Source organism: Taudactylus pleione, unplaced genomic scaffold (assembly GCF_031769625.1).
Source record: "Taudactylus pleione unplaced genomic scaffold, aTauple2 ptg000004l, whole genome shotgun sequence".
Lineage (NCBI taxonomy): Eukaryota > Metazoa > Chordata > Amphibia > Anura > Myobatrachidae > Taudactylus > Taudactylus pleione.
The window spans coordinates 531,506-552,754 of record NW_028284407.1 but is presented as its reverse complement, the minus strand read 5'-3'; the positions used below and the strand labels follow the sequence as shown (position 1 = coordinate 552,754).

Genomic DNA, 21,249 nt, shown 5'->3' with positions numbered 1-21,249 from the left:
CCGATAAAAGAATATGTTCTCACTAGTACAATATTAAATTTGGGAGTTTGGATCCTATATGTGTAATATTCATTTAATTGTAATCCTGAAATCTGACCAGAGAGCAAGGAATATATGCAACCTATTGGGGGAGTTCCAGACATTTAAAGATCATCCTCTTTTAGAACCAGGAGTGGTCCAATTTACAATACCTACTGCTATTATAACCATTGTTTTTCAAGTGCATTACACAAATAGGCATTCCAATATTGCCCATAATATTTTTGCCTTTTTACATTTAGGATATACTCCTCCTTTCGCTACACTGAGGTTTCTTACCTCACAATAGTGTATACAAAATAGGTGGTTATACCTGTTACAAAGGTATAGAGAACAAATAAGGAAGGGGTACACCTATATACTCAAATTAATTTTGTTAGGATTTATGTTTGTCCAAGAGATATATTTTAAACTTACCACAATAAAAGTTATATTTTAATATTCATAACAATACTTGATAAGAGTTCCCCAAGCAAGAGAGTCCATCTTTACTCTCTCTTCTGATACACATATCTCAGGACTGCCAGGCACCTAATGACATCACACAAGCAGAACGCGCCTCCAATGCTGTTCTATTCTCATTAGATAAACCCATATAAGCAGTAAAACTAACTGGAGTGTTTTTGGAATAGATGAGAAAATTACAAAAAACTGAATGGTATAGATATTTATTTATTTATTACCAGTTATTTATATAGCGCACACATATTCTGCAGCACTTTACAGAGAATATTTGTCCATTCACATCAGTCCCTGCCCCAGTGGAGCTTACACTCTATATTCCCTATCACATACACACTAGGGTTCATTTTTGTTGGAAGCCAATTAACCTACCAGTATATTGTTGGAGTGTGGGAGGAAACCGGAGTACCCAGAGGAAACCCTCGCAAGCACAGGGAGAATATACAAACTCCACACAGTTAGGGCTGTAGGGGGGAACGAACCTATAACCTCAGTGCTGTGAGGCAGAAATGCTAACCATTACACCATCTGTGCTGCCCACAATATAGATAGACAATGGCAAAACAAATCCAGCAAAAAAAGTCATGAAAGTATTCATTAATATTTATATTAATCAAATATAAATGGACATATTAGCATTACTATGCCTTTTTTTTTGTATTCATGACAAAGTTCATCTTTCTTCTACTGATGAAATTTTTGATTCCCTTACGTGTACTCATTTCTAACACTGAGCTTGGCTGAAGTACACAAACTGTGTTATTGTTTATATATGTTAATTTTGTAAAAATTCACTGAAAATATCATCTATTGGTGCCAATGTGACCTTTAAAGCACAAAAAAAAGCATAAAGTTCAAGTGCCTCTTCCATTTGGCATGCAGACATGGATCCTACAAGCAGTCTATTAATATCCTCAGCCCTTCAAGGCACTTGCACATTACGGTTATACATAGATCTGTGGTAACACTGCCACCTAGTGTACATAGAACTTTGTAAACTTCAAAAAGACAATTTGTTTTCCCCTTGATGTCAAATCCAAAACATATTAATGGTACATTATTATTTTATAGTAGGAGTTTTTGAATACACAATAAAACGAAACTAACTAATGAATTGTAACTAGTGACCAACAGGTTAATTCGCCAATGTAGCTTTTAATCAAAATTAAAGCTGAAATGATCTGCAAGCCGGTAATAAATAAACTATTAAGATTGAAATGAATAGTCTTGCTTTACTTACGTTTAAACTGGAGATTTCTATAAACCTGCATGTGGGCGAGACTGGATAAATGCAGCAGAGTACAACCCAATATAAATCGCTCACAGCCAATCTGAATAGAAAATGTATTTTACATTTTACAACAGGGGGTTGCTTTATGCCCATTCCCGTTTTGGGAATATTGCAAATCATTGCTATATTTACTACTGCTATCTGATGGAAATAAAGAACATCGGGCCTGATTCATTATGGATCGCAACTGCGATTACACACGCAAATCGGGCGATTGTTGCAATCTGCGTATGCATCACATCGCTCATGCGCAAACTAGCCACTGCGATGGAGACTGCGATCGCAGTGACAACGTAGACCCATCGCAGAGTGTTTGACAGGAAGTGCAGTTTGTGGGTGGTGAAGGGGGGGGGGTCGGTAAATCGCAGGCATGCCAGTGCGTTCGAACGCAGTTGAAGAGGCGTGCATAAATTATCCACTGCAATAGCAAACGCAGCTTGAGTACTCACAGCGTGCGATGAAGTTAGCAGTTCCAGAGTAAGGTCAGGGCTTATGTAAGTGTGCGTGAGGCTGCGATGGTACTCTATGATACCGATGGTTTCACAGTCTTGCCAAGTATTACGGATGTGTGTAAAGGGAAGTGGGCGTCCTTGTATTTTGCTAAGACTGCATTGCGTTTGCAGAGATTAGCATACCTTCACAGTTGAACTGCGTGCATAATCGCAGCTGCGATCCGTAGTGAATCAGGCCCGTAGAAGACCAGTTTCCAATATATATGTAGTTTCTTGTTTTGTGAACAATTTCAGTTAGTCAGTATCCTGAAGCAGAAAGCTACAGAAGCAGGAATATGCATGTCTCAATCTACAATCTCATAAAAGATGGACTCTATCCACCAACACGATGAAGAAATAAAATAACCTTTGCCTGTCACCATGTTCTGTTCCCCTGATCCGCCAGGTCCTGTTGGGTCCCACAATGCACTGCACTCTCCTATTCCCGCTTAGCTAGTCTGACACAAGCTGATTGGGAGTCAACAGCCCTTATTTGTACACTTCCCATTAGGATGAATGAAAAGTTCACTGGGAAAGAGAGAGAGTGGAGTTTGGCAATATGTACAGTAACTGATCCCCATTGGGTGTCCTGACAGATCTGGCCAATACAGCAAGAAATGTAAGGCAAATTGTACTTTAAAGCCAACTAGGCAAAATATGTTTGATGACCCTCACAGGGGTATTGCCATGTCACGCAGGCAAGGGGCTTTCCCAATCTGTTTCATTAGTATGAAAAACTCTGCCGCTACTGTCTGACTATCGGTGTAGGCTACATTTTATGCACCTGCCAGCAATGGCTGTGGCTGGAATTAGAAGGGGTGTCCACATAGTAATGTTTTTCTCTGGTTGGATGGGATGAACAATCCCTAGAAACCAAGTATTAATAGCATATAAAATGATTTTGGTTGCTACCCTTCTCTGGCTTCTCGGAATGGCAAAACTCCACTTAAATTTGTTGGACTCTATTTTGTATAACTGTTTTGCCACCCCGATATGCATAGCAATTAATTTAAATATGTAGAATAAATATTAATAGAAAATGGTTTAGAAAACATGAGGAAATGTATACAAATTAACTCGATCGTAACAATATATGTTAGTAGATTAAAAAAACTGCAGAAACCAATTAACTGCTTAGAATACAAACTAGTGCAGTCACTGATCTAATTAGATCTCTGATACCATGGATTAAACAATTAACACACTATTCCTTATTAGCCAATCCTGGAGTAATCGACAGTTGTAATTACAAGTTACATTCCAGCGGATTTCAGTGCTGACAATGACTGCTTGGCTGCCTAAGTGAAGCGATATATATTTCAATATTTCTTACCATAAAATAATCCATATTCATTATGATTTTAAATTCGATTCCTTCGCAGCGGTCAGTCTGGCTCTTGTCAGTTAAAATGTACTATTTTTACCCACATCTTCTCTTTGTAGTGGTCTAATGTGGGGCTGAACAAACCCCAGGAGCCAGGAAATTTATTTCATTAAAAATAGTTTTTGGTGCTGGTGCTTACACTTCAGGAGTCATCTCTATTGGCTTTTAGGACATCTCTGCTATCTCCTAGATTTCACTGACTGACTTCTATATATTATTACAAATCAAAGTTAAGTTCTTTATTAAAATAATTATCTATCGATATATATGTGTGTATGTATTTTTTTTCTCTGTCCTAGCTATAGCCCTCATGTCATTCCTAATTATGTTTAAATAACAAAATCCTCTTGCAACACAATAGCTTGGTGTCATGGACCAGGCTTCTCATAACTGTGGTATGAAATTGGTGGTATATAGCAGGGTTCTGATGTCCCTAAAATATGACAGAACAGGAAAGGAGGGGGAACTCTTAACATATGGCCAGCATTAAGCTGGGTACAGACCTAAAAAATATCTCTGCAGAGGGTGGTTGTTCATACACACTGAACCACCATCATCTGGCTGTGGGTCCCACTGGCCGACGGTCGCATTGCACCCCCTCCCCGTGGCCTCTTCTGCAAGTGTACGGGCGACAGAACGATGGACATATATATCTGCAGATATATTATTATTATTATCCTTTATTTATATGGCGCCACAAAGGTTCCGCAGCGCCTTACACAGTACATAAATGAGCACACAAGAAAAACAGTTAATAGTAATACAAAACAATGCAGGACAAGGACAAAGTTATAAACTCAGCTGCAAAACACAAGCAGCAGGACATGAGCAACCAGGTGTTAGGTGCCATTGTGGGGAGTTAGGAGTAAATGATACTATAAGTAGGGGGAGGAGAAGCACGTGAGGATGAGGGCCCTGCTCGTGAGAGCTTACATTCTAAAGGGGAAGGGCAGACAGACAGGGTCTGTGCAGCACAGCCAACGCGATGTGTCTGTGAACGACGTCTTTCACAGACATATCGCTGGTACACACTGGCCGACGGGCCCACAATATATTGGCCGATCAATTGATCGCCCCAATATATTTGCCAGTGTGTACCCAGCCTAAAGGTGCCCATCCACTAGAAGACAGGCAAAAGACTGCACAATTATGACATTGTAAACGTGCAGTCGTTTGTCAGTCTGTGATGTGCCTACACTGAGCAGTCGTTCAGTGTAGGCTCATCAATCATCTGCAAACATGCTCAACCTGAAGTTATCATCAGGTTGTCCAGCATGTTTGCCCGATGATAGATGTGTAAACGACCATCGTATCGCTGGTCGCTTTAGATTTTTTTTGCAAACGATTTATGAACAATTGAACGATATCGTTATCGTTCAATCGCTCAACTTAATCGTCTAGTGCAGTGGTCTCCAACATAAATTGAGGTGTGAGCTACTTTAGAAAAATGAAACGTACTGAAGAGCTACTAAAATTATATATAAAAAAAACTGGCTAATAACCGAACAATTGAAGGAAATTTAATGAAAAAAAAAATAAATGTTTCATAGAAAATAAAAATGCAATTATTAGTGATATTGTTGTAGTTTGCAAATAAAATGTAAGCACATGCACATTTCACTGTTAATTACCAGCTCCAAGGAGGTACGTGCAGTAGAGGAGCAAAAGATATAGGCAGTGCTGCTGTGTGATTTTCTGGCAGGGCTGGGCGGGAGTCACTCGCTCCACTGTTGCATAGATGCCGTGGCCGAAACCACGGGGAAGCACGTCAGGTGATTGCTGTAGAGGCTGCGGAAATCACTTGACGTGCTTCCCTGTGGCTCCACCCATGGCATTGATGCCACGGGGAAGCACACACCAGAGGTTACTTCCTCCTAGTTGACTTGGCAGTACTGCAGCTAGGTGAGCTATCAAAATTAAGCCCGCGAGCTACAGGTTGGAGACCATTGGTCTAGTGGATGAGCACCTATGGTCTACATCAAGCATAAGTTTTTAGCCAGTATTAGACAAAAGTGAGGTAATAAATATTAGAATGACTTTGGGGGTGTGAGCTACAGGCACTGCTATCAGCTAATTAAATTAAATAAAACTGTCTCCTGCTTTCAAAGTGAGGTAATTCAACCTGATTCCTTAATGAGCGGAACAGTAACAAATTTGGTAACACGCATAGGAGTCAATTTGACTAGCTGCAAGGTGGGAGAGTTGCCATTGGCGTGCAAAGGCAGCTTAATGCCGCGTACACACTTGCAGACATTTGGAACAATTGAATTATAACGTTATCGAAAAATGACCAGCGATGCGCGCTCCCGCTGGTCGTTTACGATATCCCCATCCGGCTGTACAAGTAGCCCAATCTGGGGATATCGTGAGTAATGCCATGCCGCTCTCCCCCGCCCGTCACTGGTCGGCTTCGGCAAGTGTGTATAAACTTGCCGTTGCCGGCATCCCCGCCGGGCCTGCCGATGAAGATATCGCCGCATACACACATCATGTAGTGTGTATGCGGCTTATTCTCCCCCTTCTCAACCCAATCTCGTCCCAGACTAGAAGATCTTTGTACGCAGTCCTAAAGGGGCACACAAATTTAAAGCATTTATTACTCCAATTTTCCTGACGCACAGACTTTACATGTGACTATAGAGGGAAACGTCCCCTTTTTGCATGTTTAATATTACTTTGACAATTGCCCAGTTTTGAACATCTCTCTCTGGTCTTTGGTGACGCCAGATCGAAGTAAAGATGAGAGCTGGCAAGTACACAGGTCCGGCTAGGACATACATCAATTGATGCCAGCAAAACGGATAAATATATGTACTGTGTGGCATGAACTTCAAGCACAAGCTGACCATACAGTAGAAGAATACCTAACCGTCTGACACCTCAGCTGTCAATTTGATTAAGCTTTAAATATCAGCCCACAGCCTTTTGAAAAATGAATCTTAGCTTTCACATATAAATACATTTAGGCGACAATGTACTTAGCGGCTTGGCAGGGACATCCTGTTTCCCATAGAGGTGCAGAGGAACACTTTCGATGATCAGCTGATCAGGTGCGCAGCCGAATATTGTGGAATGTTCTGCGGCACATCCCCTCTAATTGAATAGGCCCCTTAAGAGTACTGCCAATGTCAAGTCTTTTTGCCGAGGTTGGGTATGGGACACCAGCAGTCTGAATGCCGACTGTCAAAAGACAGACAGCGGCATCCTGATGCTCGGTATTCTGACAGAGGCACAATAACTACCTTAACCCTCTAATCCTAACCCTCCTTTTTTGCACCCTAACGCTAGCCCTCCCTACCCTGCACCCTAAGCCACCTCAGGGGGTGCCTAATCCTAATCTCCCCCCCCCGCAGCCGTACCCTAACCTACCCCCCGGGGTGCCTAAATTTAACCCTCCCCCCCGCAGCTAACGGCGCCCGCTACACTTACGATCGGGATGCCGGCATCGGCATCTCCACTAATGTCGGGATTCCGGCGCCGATCTTCTGCCCGCGGTACGGGATTCGGGCAGCTGGCATCCTGATGGTAGGTATACAAACTACATCCCTTTTTGCCCAGTGTGAAAACCTGTCCTTGCACATACTGATGTTCTACATATTCATAATAGCTTTCTAAATCAGTTTAAGAAACTACAATATGAATAACTAAAAATAGATTTAATTTTACAGTCACAGAAAAAAAAAAGTTACAAAAATCAGGAAATAACGTACAAAATAACCTATAATGTCATTAATGAACAAGGTAGCAGTTAAATTTAGTGGGCAGACCTAGACTGCTCACCTTGTCACATTGCTTGAGAAGCTGACATAGGCAGGCCTCTCAATCATCCTTCATTTACATTTCCCGAGTGGAACAGTCCTCATAGCTCAAACTAGTAACACAGTACTTGACCTATTTGTTCCAAATCGTTTTCCCTGATGCTTTCTGCTGTAAAAGCTCACCTGGGACACTGCCTTCCGTTTAAAGCAATATCTAATCGGCAAATTTAACACTTCTTACAAGACTATTATGGAGTGCTGTGCTTAATCACAGTAAAGACACCTCATTACCACCGCTGTGAGTCTTACGGGGGAGGAGTGTCTTGTTCTAAGGCCTTTTAATTGACTGAAAAGAAACTCGGCATGCAAAACAGGAACGTGTAGGTTTCCAATGCATTTTAATTCAAGGACGTCATTGTCAGCACAGACGGAACAGCTGTGAAATAGCAAATCTAGTATCAAGCTATTATTAACCCTGTAATATAATATATGGGGAGACAATAATAAAAAGCTTAGGCACACTAGCAAGTTTTAATCATTGCTCTATTCTCCCCACTGCTCACAGGTGATTCCTACGCTGTAGTCTGCATTCAGCCAAAGCAGGTTATTCGGCTCTGCACTCAAAGACCACTAAACAGCACATGTACTCCAGATTCTGTATCATGAACAAAGGTGTATTAATTCCTGACTGATGACTCACTTAAATACAGACAGGTGCATAAATATTGGGACAATGACAGAACTTTCATATATTGGCCTCTATTCACCACCACAATGGCTTTGAAATGAAACAAACAAGATGTGATTTAACTGCAGACTTTCAGATTTAATTTGAGGGTAATTACATCCAAATCAGGTGAACGGTGTAGGAATTACAACAGTTTCTATATGTGCCTCCTACTTTTTAAGGGGCCAAAAGTAATGGGACTATCAACTCAAAAGCTATTTCATGGACAGGTGTGGGCTATTCCCTAGTTATTTCATTATCAATTAAGCAGGTAAAAGGTCTGGAGTTGATCCTAGGTGTGACATTTGCATTTGGAATCAGTTGCTGTCGACTCTCAATATGAGATCCAAAGAGCTGTCACTATCAGTGAAGCAAGCCATCATTAGTCTGAAAAATCAAAACAAACCCATCAGAGAGACAGCAAAAACATTAGGTGTGGCCAAATCAACTGTTTGGAACATTCTTAAAAAGAAAGAACGCACCGGAGAGCTCAGCAACACCAAAAGACCCGGAAGACCCCGGAAAACAACTGTGGTGGATGACAGAAGAATTATTTCCCTGGTGAAGAAAAACCCCTTCACAACAGTTGGCCAAATCAAGAACACTCTCCAGGAGGTAGGTGTATATGTGTCAAAGTCAACAATCAAGAGAAGACTTCACAAGAGTGAATATAGAGGGTTCACCACAAGATGTAAACCATTGGTGAGCCACAAAAACAGGAAGACCAGATTAGAGTTTGCCAAACAACATCTAAAAAGGCCATTACAGTTCTGGAACAACATCCTATGGACAGATGAAACAAAGATCAACTTGTACCAGAGTGATGGGAAGAGAAGAGTATGGAGAAGGAAAGGAACTGCTCATGATCCAAAACATACCACATCATCAGTGAAGCATGGTGGTGGTAGTGTCATGGCGTGGGCATGTATGGCTGCCAATGGAACTGGTTCCCTTGTATTTATTGATGATGTGACTGCTGACAAAGGCCCTCATTCAGAGCCGTACGCTCTGAGCAGAGCGCACGCTCTGAATGAGGGCCGGGCTCCATTTTCATGGAGCGTCCTCCTGGACGCTCGTATAGCTGTGGGTCACCACCCACAGGCTATACGAGCGTGCTTTGTGATGGCCGCGATGGTCGAGACCATCACGACCATCGAAATTGCGAGCCGGAGCCTGCGGTTGAGGTTTTCAACCGCAAGCTCCGGAGTGATTTGGGCTCTATCAGAGCCAAAATCACTCCCACTGACATCACTAGTGATGTCAGTGGGCCGGCTTCTGACGGGAGGCGTTCCCGTGGGAACGCCCCCGTCAGGGAGGCACGCCCCCGGCAAGCCCACCAAAGGGGGCGTGCTGTCAATCAACATTGACAGCACGCCCCCTTTGATCGGACACAACGAGCGAAGGACTTTCCTTCGCTCGTCGCGTCTGGCGCATGCGCACGACGGAGTTCCCTCCGTCGTGCGCATGCTCAGTGCATAACATCGACCCACTTGCGAGCGGACAGCCGCTCGCGACTGGGTCTGAATCAGGCCCAAAAGCAGCAGAATGAATTCTGAAGTGTTTCGGGCAATATTATTATATGCTCATATTCAGTCAAATGCTTCAGAACTCATTGGACGGCGCTTCACAGTGCAGATGGACAATGACCCGAAGCATACTGCAAAAGCAACCAAAGAGCGTTTTAAGGCTAAAAAGTGGAATGTTATTCAATGGCCAAGTCAATCCCCTGACCTGAATCCGATTTGAGCATGCATTTCACTTGATGAAAACAAAACTGAAGGGAAAATGCCCCAAGAACAAGCAGGAACTGAAGGCATTTGCAGTAGAGGCCTGGCAGAGCATCACCAAGGATGAAACCCAGCGTCTGGTGAGGTCTATGCGTTCCAGACTTCAGGCTGTAATTGCCTGCAAAGGATTTGCAACAAAGTATTAAAAAGTGAAAGTTATATTTAGGATTGTTTAGTTTGTCCCATTACTTTTGGCCCCTTAAAAAGTGGGAGGCACATATAGAAACCGTTGTATTTCCTACACCGTTCACCTGATTTGGATGTAATTACCATCAAATTAAATCTGAAAGTCTGCAGTTAAAGCACATCTTGTTTGTTTCATTTCAAAGCCATTGTGGTGGTGAATAGAGGCCAAAATATGAAAATTCTGTCAATGTCCCAATATTTATGCACCTGACTGTATATACTGACAAATGCTAACATTTATTTTTCCTATGATTCTACGAGGGGCTCTACAGAGTTTCATTATTAGAGGATGGGGTTAACTATGGATGTTGATAGGATTCACACCACCCAACAGAGGCACAAAGACACTTTTCATGGGTCAAGGGAAAAAAAATCCAAACAAACATAGAAATCCTCATAAAACAATACAGTGCTATACACCCCATAAATCACTTTTACATGTAATGATGTACCGGTGCAAACAAAATTGGTCATTGCATACACTTTTTTTGACAGACAAGGATGGGTTTATCGATCCTAAAGAGGGACAATATAAAGAGAGGATGTGGGCAGGTATGGAAATTGAGTAGCATTGGGAGGGTATGGAAAAAAGGCAGTGGGTGAGTATGTCAAAAGAGAGAAGTGGTGGGCATGACAATAGAGAGATGCGGTGGGTGGGTATGGCAAAAGATAGGCAGTGAGCAGGTATGGCAAAAGAGACGGTGGGTGGGTATGGCAATAGATAGAAGCGGTGGGCATGATAATAGAGAGATGTAGTGGGCGGGTATGGCAAAAGAGAGGCAGTGGGTGGGCATGGTCAAAGGGAGGCAGTATAACATTAGTCTGTGAAGAGAGGTTACTGGGTAGTTATAAACCTCCCCTGCATGCGTCACTGCTGTAGGATGACTTTACCTAAATGTATGAGAACCATGAAATAACTGTAAACAAATTATATTTCAGATGTAAAACAAGCTTACTTAAACAGGATCTTTTCCCAGCCGCACTAGCACCTCCAGAACACAGATTGTCTCCACGATGGACGAGTTCTAGTTCCAGATTTGTTCTGTTAAGAAAGAATACAAATTGGGATTAGTATGGCACTGTGAATATGTTGAAAAACTAGTCTGTGCCCTTAGCTAATAAACCAAAGCAATCAGGGTTTCTATATAAAACAGCTTCATAATGGCCAAGATGTTATTAATTACCATCTTTTAGGTTCAAGGCCAGAATTCCGATTTACCTTCCAAAGTGACTTAAAAATAGGATTTTGGTACTTACCGGTAAATCTTTTTCTCTGATTCCACAGGGGACTTGGAGGTGCTTACGCTGGGGTATAGAGGCGTGGATAGCTGGAGCTGGCACTTTAAATAATTTAGAAGTGTGAAGCTCCTCCCCCTCTATTCCCCACCAGCCCTCAGTTTAGAAAATGAAGACCGAGAGGAGATGGAGAACAACCGGAATGAAAGGAAGAGGATATCACACAACAACAAAACCATCCAACATATGGAACAAACTGAACAGTCAGGCGAAGAGCGCTGAGGTGGGCGTCCAGTGTCCCCTGTGGAATCAGAGAAAAGGATTTACCAGTAAGTGCCAAAATCCTATTTTCTCTTTCATCCACTAGGGGACACTGGAGGTGCTTACGCTGGGGACGTCCCAAAGTTTTCCCCACGGGCGGGAGCGCTATGAGGAACCTGCAGTACAAGGCGGCAAAACAGGATGCTGAAGCCGCAAATGTATCAATTCTATAAAACTTCACAAAAGTGAGCACCGAAAACCAAGTGGGTGCACGGCACAACAGTAAAGTAGAGGCACCCCTACGTGCCGCCCACGACGTACCCACAGAACGTGTGGAATGAGCCGACACGGACATAGGAAGCTGACGATCATTGCGGACATGAGCTTGACAGATTGTCAGTCTAAGCCAACATGCCAACCCTGTTTGGACGCTGGCCAGCCCTTCCGAACAGCCTTATAAAAGGACAAAAAAAAACAACAACTCAGACTCGCGTAAGGACACCGTCCAAGTAACATAGAGGTGGAGAGCTATAACCACATCCAGGGTAGAAGAAATACCGGAGTCCCCTACCAAAGAAGGTACCACAATAGGCTGATTTATGTAGAAAACAGACACAACCATAGGAAGGAAAGTAGCTTGCGTCCTGAGCCCCGCCTTATCATCATTAAACACAAGGCTTATAAAACAGAACCCCCAATTCAAACCCCTACGAGCCGTAGCTGAAGCCCGGAGGAGGACCGCCTTCCAAGACAAATACTTAATATCAACCTCTTGGGAGGTTCATGGAAGACTGAAGAAACAAAAGTACCAAGTATAAGACTTAAGGAGCCATAGGTGGTACAAAGGGTGGCTGCACCCGCAACACCCCCTGAAGAAAGTCTACGTTGCAGGTAGGAGGGCCAACCTGCGTTGAAATAAAATAGAAAGAGCAGAAATCTGCACTTTTAATGATCCTAGGCGAAGACTAGAATCTAATCCCGTTCGGAGAGAAGTAAAAACGGGATAACGAAACACCCTTGACGGAAGGCCCCGACTGTAACACCATATGATAGAAGAGCTCCAGATGCAATGAGAATGTGCATCCGAAACCAGTTTCCTGGAGCGAAGCATGGTGGGAATAACAGAGTCTGGGATGCCCTTCCATCTAAGATATCGGATTCAAGAACCACCCCGTTCCACGCAGTTGTGCTAAGTTGGGGTGAACTAAAGGACCCTGCTGCAGAAGGTCCGGATGAAGAGGAAGCAACCCGGATCGACTGCCAAGAAGGACCGAAGAACCAACTCCTCCAAGGCCAGTTTGGTGTCACGAGAATGACTAAGGCCGACTAGTGTTTTATTCGATTTAGTAGACAACGAATTAGTAGTATCGGAGTAAACAGGTAAACCATGTCATCAGTCCATGGAACTGTTAGGGTGTCGACAGCCTCTGCCTGCGTTTCCAGAGTTCTTGACACTGGTCACTTATGTTTAATCGAGATGCCATGAGGTCCGGCTGAGGACGACCCCAGTGCGTGAAACACGTGTGGGTGAAGCTTCCATTCCCCGGGATGGATATCCTGGTGAGTTAGGTAATCTGCTTCCCAGTTGTCCACTCCCAGGATGAATACTGCCAACAGGATTACTGACTGACTCTCAGCCCACTAGAAAATCTGAGATACTTCTCACATGGCCACACGACTTCGAGTGCCGGCCTGGCGATTAATGTAAGCGACAGCCGTTGCGTTGTCTGACAGAACTCGTACCAGACGGGACCTTAGAAACTGCGCTGCTTCTAGCTGAGCATGGGAAACTGCTCCGAGTTCCAACACATTTATGGGCCACCGTCTTTTCTGTAGGGACCACCGATGAGAGTAATAGTCGAGGACCATAGTTCACCATCCTCTGAGGCTGGCGTCTGTCGTATCCACCAGAGGAGTGCCACCCTGGTTTTCGGGGCCAAATGGATCAGTTGATTTAGATGCAGGTGAGACCCTGATCCCTGTGTTAGCAGGGCCAGCTGGAACACTCGGGAGTGGAATTGTCCGAATTATAGTGCCTTGAAAGCAGCTACCATCTTCCCCAAGAGACGAAGACCAAGAAGCAAAGACACCCTCCTTGGTCTGAGGGCTAGCTGAAAGAGCAGCCGGATGCCAAGTCTTCCAAAAGGAAAAATCTCTGTAATGCCGTATCTAGGATCATCCCCAGAACTGGAGTCTTTGGGACGGACTCGGATTGGGTTTCTTGAAATTGATTATGTCAGTGAGGCATGGTCCAAGAGAAGTGGTCCGATGGAGCCTTGATTAACTGATTGACATGACAGACATAATTTTAGTGAAAACACGGGGAGCCGAGGATAACCCGAACAGCAACGCTTGAAACTGATCGTGAGTTTGCAAAATCGCAAAATGCAGTAAAGCCTGATGCGGTTCCCAATTTGGGACATGGTGATGCACATCCTTTATATACAGAGAAATTAGGAACTCTGCCGGTTCGAAGCTTGCAATGACAGACTGAAGTGACTCCATAGTGAAACGATACAGCTTCAGATACTGTTTGAAGACTTTAGGTTTAACAGGGGCCTTGTCCGTGGACACCGGCAGACTTGTAGAGAAGAACTGATGTGGAGTGGAAACCTCGAAATCTATTCGGAACCGCACGGAAAGTAGCTTGCAAATCCACGGATCTAAAGAGGTCTGGTTCCAAGCTTGTTGAAAAGTCTGTAAGCAAGGTCCCATCGCAGGAGATTCCAGGTGGGATGGGAGACAGTCAGCCACCTGTTGGTCGACTCGTCTTTGATCCTGTCGACGTGTAACTGTATGTGGGCGACCTCTACCTCTGCCACCTCTAATGTGCGAGGGGGTACCTCTGACCCTTTAACGAAAGGGATGCATGAAAGGAATGAAATAAGGGACCAGTGTAAGTCCTCCTGGGTGACGGAGCATTCTAAGAAAGGAAAGAAGACTTACCCCCAGTGGCTTGGGATATCCATTTTTTCAGTTCTGGACTAAAAAGCATATCACCTGTGAACTGTAGACCCTCAACAGCCCGTTTGGAGTCTCCATCCGCCTGCCAAGAGAGCAAGCAGAGATCTCTGCGGGCAGAAACAGCAGAAGCGGACATACGAGCACTGATCTGACTGATATCATGTAAACTGCTGACTCACGGAGAGTTCTGCTAGTAATCGTAACTCTGCTCTAGAAGTATCCAAGCCCATAATCAACTGGTTCACCCAGCAATTACAGCATTGTTAACCCAGGCGCTAACAAGCGTAGGCCTAAATTGGGCTCCTGCTGCAGTAAATGGATCGCGGTGTTTATTCCAACTTGCGAGCAGAAGAGTTGGAGAGCCATAGTAGTATTATATGATCAGTAGGCAGCAGAAAAACAGCCACACACAACTATGTCAAAACGCTGCAAACCTTTACTGACTGATGCAGGAAGTGCTGCGACTTGTCCAGCAATCAGCCTATAGGCAGCCACAAGACTATAACCAATCACATCGCTGGTTACGTGAGTGGCCCGGCAAAGGAATCGTTGTTTCCTTAAAAAAAAAAAAAAAACGAAAAAACAAATGCATCTACTGGAGGAGGTGTTTTCCACTATTCCATCATGGATAATGGAAATGGATAGCCAGAAGGGAAACAATGTGGATTTGGAACCGCTTATCCAGTTGTTTCCAGGCCACAGAGAGCTTGTCTAGAAGCGGTTGTGTGAGCTGCAGGAACTACTTCCTCAGGTAGATTAAGGATCTGCCTGACAGCTAGAATTTTAAGGCTCCACCCCGAGTGACAGATTCTAAATCCGGAAGCGCGGAGCTGCGAGGGGTTCCTCATACGACTGGAGGACAGTCGGCAGAGGACGCTCACTGCAGGCTTATGATAGGCAGTGGAGGACAATGTAGAAGCGGTACACATAATCTGTACCAGTCCAGATATTTGGTTAACCCTCCTATTAGCCGTCAATTCTGACGTTACAGCCGTCATAACTCCTGCCATGTCAGCGGCCCATGGAGGAGTAGGCGATACAGTAATAGCCACAGAGGTTTATAATGGTATATATATATAGTGGGAGGAAACCCACGCAAGCACAGTGAGAACATACAAACTCCACACCTAAGGGCCGTAGTGGGACCCACGACCTCAGCGCTGTGAGGCAGCAATGCTAACCATTACACCATCTGTGCTGCCCCTTGTGTTACTAAACAAGCATCACATAGCATGGTGTCAACAGCAATTGGCTTAGTTTGTTTTTCTGATTGGTATACACACACAGCCACTCAAACAGAATCAGTACAGAGACAGAAGGCTAGTGGGAAACAGAGGAGGAGGTTCACACCACTCTCTCCCAATAGCAAGAGATATGGTAAGAACTTACCTTTGTTATCTCTGTTTCTACGAAGTCCATAGGGTCCACAGGGTTGACCTTGGGGTATAGCTGGATCTGGATCCACGGGCACCACGCAGTTAAAGCTTTGCTGCTCCCAGGATGCACTTGGGTCCGTCCTCCTCTATACCCCGCCCCGGCCACAGGCACCTCAGTTGGTAAGCAGCTAAGGCCGGAGGAGGAGACTAAACAGAGAGAAGGAAGACTGGAACACACAAGAAACCATACTCACAGAAATGGGAGACGGAAAACCGGTGACCAGCCACACAGCCCATTTGAAGCCAGGTGCGTCAGGGCGGGCGCCCTGTGGACCCTATGGACTTCGTAGAAACAGAGATAACAAAGGTAAGTTCTTACCATATCTCTTGTTTTCTACTTCAGGGTCCATAGGGGGTCCACAGGGTTGACCTTGGGGATGTCCCAAAGCAGTTCAACTAAGGGCGGGGACGCTCCTGTGCTGAAAGGAGTACCCGGCGCCCAAAGGATGCATCCTGAGAGGCGAAGGTGTCAAACGCATAAAACCTCAAAAACGTCTGAATTGAAGACCAAGTAGCCGCCTTACACAGCTGAACAGCGGAGGCGCCACGTCTAGCAGCCCAAGAGGGACCCACAGAACGAGTGGAATGAGCCTTAACAGAGGCTGGCACAGGTAAACCCTCCTGCGCATAAGCCTCACAAATAACTGAACGAAGCCAACGGGCTAACGTTTGCTTGTTGGCAGGCCAACCCCTCTTGTGAAAACCGAAGAGGACAAACAAAGAATCCGACTTCCTAACCGAAGCAGTCCGCTCTACATAGATTCTAAGTGCCCGGATCACATCCAAGGAAGCCTCACCAGCAGAAAGATCAGGTGACTGAAAAGCTGGCACAACAAGTTCCTGATTAATGTGGAACTTTGAAACCACTTTGGGCAAAAACTCAGGACGCGTGCGGAGCACTGCCCTGTCCTGGTGAAAAATCAGAAAAGGAGGGCGACAGGAAAGCGCCCCCAATTCTGAAACCCTCCTGGCCGAAGCAATTGCCAGGAGAAAAATGGTCTTAAACGTCAGCCACTTGAGCTCCACCGACTCAAGCGGCTCAAAAGGAGGACCCTGCAAGACCCTCAGTACCACCGTCAAGTCCCACGGAGCCACCGGAGGCACGAAGGGAGGCTGGATCCTGAGAACACCTTGGAAAAAGGTGTAAACATCTGGCAGTGTAGCAATCCGTCGCTGAAACCACACGGACAAAGCAGACACATGAACCTTCAGAGAGGCCAGGCGTAAGCCGAGGTCCAAACCCGATTGAAGAAATTCCAAGATTCTGGAAACCCGGAACACCTGCGGATCATAGTTTCTGGATTCACACCACTGAAAATAAGTGCGCCACACCCTGTGGTAAATCCGCGCGGAGGCAGGCTTGCGTGCCCTAAGCATGGTACCAATCACTGAAATGGAGAAACCCCTAGACCTCAAGACGGCTGTCTCAAGAGCCACGCCGTCAAAGACAGCCGACCCAGATCCGGGTAAAGGCAGGGCCCCTGAGACAACAGGTCCCGACGCTGAGGAAGAAAGTACGGAGCGTCGATGGAGAGGCACCTCAGATCGGAGTACCAAGGACGTCTGGGCCACGCCGGAGCCACCAGCACGAGCGTGCCGCCGTCCTGCTTGAATTTCCGCAGAACCCGAGGAAGTAAGGATATCGGAGGAAACAGATACGCCAGGTGAAACGTCCATTTCACCGACAGAGCGTCTACCAGACAGGCGCCTGCGTCTCTTGTCCTTGACCCGTAAACGGGCAACTTGTGATTGTGACGGGAGGCCATCAAGTCCAGCTCCGGCAGCCCCCACCTGTCCACGAGTAGCTGAAACACCTCTGGGTGAAGCGACCATTCCCCGGGATGCACATCGTGACGGCTGAGGAAGTCCGCCTCCCAATTGAGGACTCTGGGAATGAAGACTGCCGAGATCGCTGGAACGTGACACTCCGCCCAAGCAAGAATGCGAGACACCTCCGACATTGCTGCTCGACTGCGAGTTCCCCCTTGGTGGTTGATGTACGCCACCGTGGTGGCGTTGTCGGACTGCACCTGAACCGCCCTTCCGTGAAGAGCGGGGCCGGACGACTGCAGGGCCCTGTACACAGCCCGCAGTTCCAGGATGTTGATGGGGAGAAGTGCTTCTTCCGCGGACCAACGACCCTGAAGCGATAATGAGCCGGTCACTGCCCCCCAACCCCGAAGACTGGCATCCGTCGTGAGCAGGACCCAGTCCGGGATCCAAAAGGGGCGCCCCTCGACCAGATGCACCGTCTGAAGCCACCAAGCCAAAGACTGCCGAACCTCCCCGGACAACACCAGCATCTGAGAGCGGATCCGGTGAGGTAACCCGTTCCATTCCGATAGAATCAGCCCCTGCAGGGGCCGGGAATGGAACTGGGCAAATTCCACCATGTCGAATGTCGACACCATGGACCCCAGAACTCTCATAGCTGAATGGACCGACAGGCGGCAACTGCTCAGGCAACTGTGTATCCGCAGCTGCAGGGAGGAGACCTTCTCTGGAGTCAGGAAAATCCGCTGCTGACGAGAATCCAGCAGGGCTCCCAAATGAACCATCCGCTGTGATGGAATCAGGGAGGACTTCTTCCAGTTTATCAACCACCCGTGTGCTTGAAGACAAGCAATGGTCAGGTGGAGATGTCGAAGAAGCACCTCCGGGGAGCTCGCCAGCAGCAGAAGATCGTCCAGGTACGGCAACAGACGTAGACCCTGACCCCGAAGGTGGGCAGCCATAACCGCCTTCACCTTGGTGAACACCCTCGGAGCCGTGGAAAGGCCAAAAGGCAACGCCCGAAATTGGTAGTGATGGTTCAGGATAGCAAACCTCAGATACCGCTGATGTGCCGGTGCTATGGGCACATGGAGATAGGCGTCCTGGATATCGAGGGAGACCATATAATCCCCGGGTTCCATCGCCAGAATGATGGAACGTAACGTTTCCATCCTGAACTTGGGAACTCTGAGGTATCTGTTCAGAGACTTCAAATTCAGGATAGGGCGATGAGAACCATTGGGTTTCTGTACCAGAAACAGAGTAGAATAGTACCCCGTCCCGCGCTGAGACTGCGGAACGGGAACAATGACCCCTGCTTGTAGCAAGGATTCTATAGCTACCTGAATCTGACCCGCTTTGGTCTTGTCCAGAGAAGGACTCGTACAGAAAAACTGGTGGGGCGGCCTGAACCGAAAAGACAGGGCGTACCCCTGAGAGACTACTTCTCGAACCCAGGCATCCGTGGTGGTATTGTGCCAACACTGGGCGAATTGGAGAAGTCGGCCTCCCACTCTGGGGTCCCCCAGAGAGAGGCCCGTCCCATCAGGCAGCAGGCTTATCCTCCTGCTTGGAAGAAGGGCGCCGAGCACTCCATGCCTGCTTCTTGGGCTTGGGTGCGGCCTTGGTCGCCGAATGTCTCGGGAAGGACTGGCCCTTGGCCTTACCCTGAACCCGAAAGGACCGAAAGGCAGAGCTCCTCACTTTAGCTGGCGCAGAGGCCGAAGGGAGAAAAGCCGACTTGGACTTAGCCAAAGTATCCACTATTCTGTCCAAATCCGGACCAAATAGTAAATCACCATTAAAAGGCAAGGCCTCCAGACCCTTTTTTGAATCTGCATCAGCCCTCCAGGACCTCAGCCACAGGGAGCGCCGAGCAGATACCGCTGCAGCCGACACCCGAGAAGTGAGCAGGCTGGCATCCAAAGACGCTTCCCCAATATAGGAAGCTGCATCCCGCATCTGTCCCACTAACGCTCTCTGGATATCCGGAGCCTCATCAGGAAAGGTATCCTCCAAGGCATTGGCCCATGCCTCAATGGCTTTAGCCACCCAGGAGATAGCCATGGACGGGCGAGCCACCGCCCCGGAAAGAGAATAAATGGACTTTAAACAAGTCTCCACCTTCCTGTCCGTGGGATCCTTCAAAGAGGAGATAGACGGCAATGGCAACGTCGCGCTTTTGATCAAGCGGGTAACGTGGGAATCCACCGCCGGCGGAGTTTCCCATTTCCTGCAATGAGCTTCAGGAAAAGGATAGTTCGCCGCCAACCTCTTCTGTGGATGGAACCTCTTACTAGGTAATTGCCAGGCCGCCGCCATATGATCCGATAATTGATCAGACAGGGGGAACACAGTTGAGGTCACCTTGGCCTTTTTAAAGGTAGGAAACTTCGACCTAGGAGCCGGCGCATCATCCTCAACATGTAGGATAGCCCGCACCGCCCTAACTAAGGCTGGAACATTAATGGAGGACTTAGCTTCCACCTCCTGCCCCATGACATCAGAGTCAGAGTCCTCATGGATTTCTCCATCATCTGAGGACACTTCCGAGTCCGACAACTGCGCAGCTAGTGAACTCACAACCGGACGTTTAGACACCCTTGGTGGCACATCACCTTGCAACATGGACTGAAACGCCGAGGATGAGGCCGCCAGACTCTGTACGGAGCTGGATAGAACATCCACCCAAGGCGGAGGAGCCGTCGGAGCAAAACTCTGCAAAGGCACTACAGACTGACACGTCCCTGGGGAAGACTGCACATACACAGGCAGTCCCGAGTAAGGACCCACAGTCTGGGCCCCGGGGGAAGACCGCAACATTTGTGGAACCCTCGGGGAATGGGGGATGGTGGGCTGCGGTAACGCCCTAGAAGGGACCGCTGATGGGACCGATAACCGGTCCGCAATAGACGCCAGCACCTGTGAAAACATCGCCCAAGGAGGGTCCTGTGATACAGGGGGGTTGGAGGGGCCCGGTACCAGCTGGCACCGCCCGCACAGACCATCCTGAGATAAGTCCTCCCCATCAACTCCAGCAGCACAGCGTCTGCAGGAAAATAGCACAGGAGCCACAGAGCGCTCAGTCTCCTCATCAGACATGATACCGTAAATCACAAGAAACAGGTATCACCAGAGGAATTACGGTTTTAACACCCGCGCACTCACCAGTATGCGACACAACAGCCCAGATATGGTACTGTGTAGCACACAACAGTATGTGACTGACCCCACAAATACGTATTTTATATAAGTGAGGGTCTCAGAAAAACGCCCTTCCCCCACACACCTGCCGGGCCGTAGGAGAAGGAAAAGGATAGGTATAAGCTGACAGTAAAGGAGAATAAGTCACAGACAGGCAGCACTAGCAATAGTCACATACAATGCAGAAAAGTTATACTCACTGCACCTTCCGCTACAATCAACCGCCCAGATTCAGTGTCTGGGAGGGCTA

The 21,249-nt window shown here is 46.7% G+C and overlaps 1 protein-coding gene across 7 annotated transcripts in view; it reads right to left on the bottom strand.

Moving 5' to 3' along the window:
- Window positions 1-21,249, bottom strand: part of UBR3 (ubiquitin protein ligase E3 component n-recognin 3) — a 250,272-nt gene that overhangs the window by 84,482 nt on the left and 144,541 nt on the right. For all 7 annotated transcript variants that reach the window (XM_088469036.1, XM_088469052.1, XM_088469046.1 and 4 more), the window contains one exon: window positions 11,082-11,167. In XM_088469036.1, the coding sequence (XP_088325162.1) occupies window positions 11,082-11,167 (86 nt within the window). The remainder of the gene's footprint in view (window positions 1-11,081; window positions 11,168-21,249) is intronic.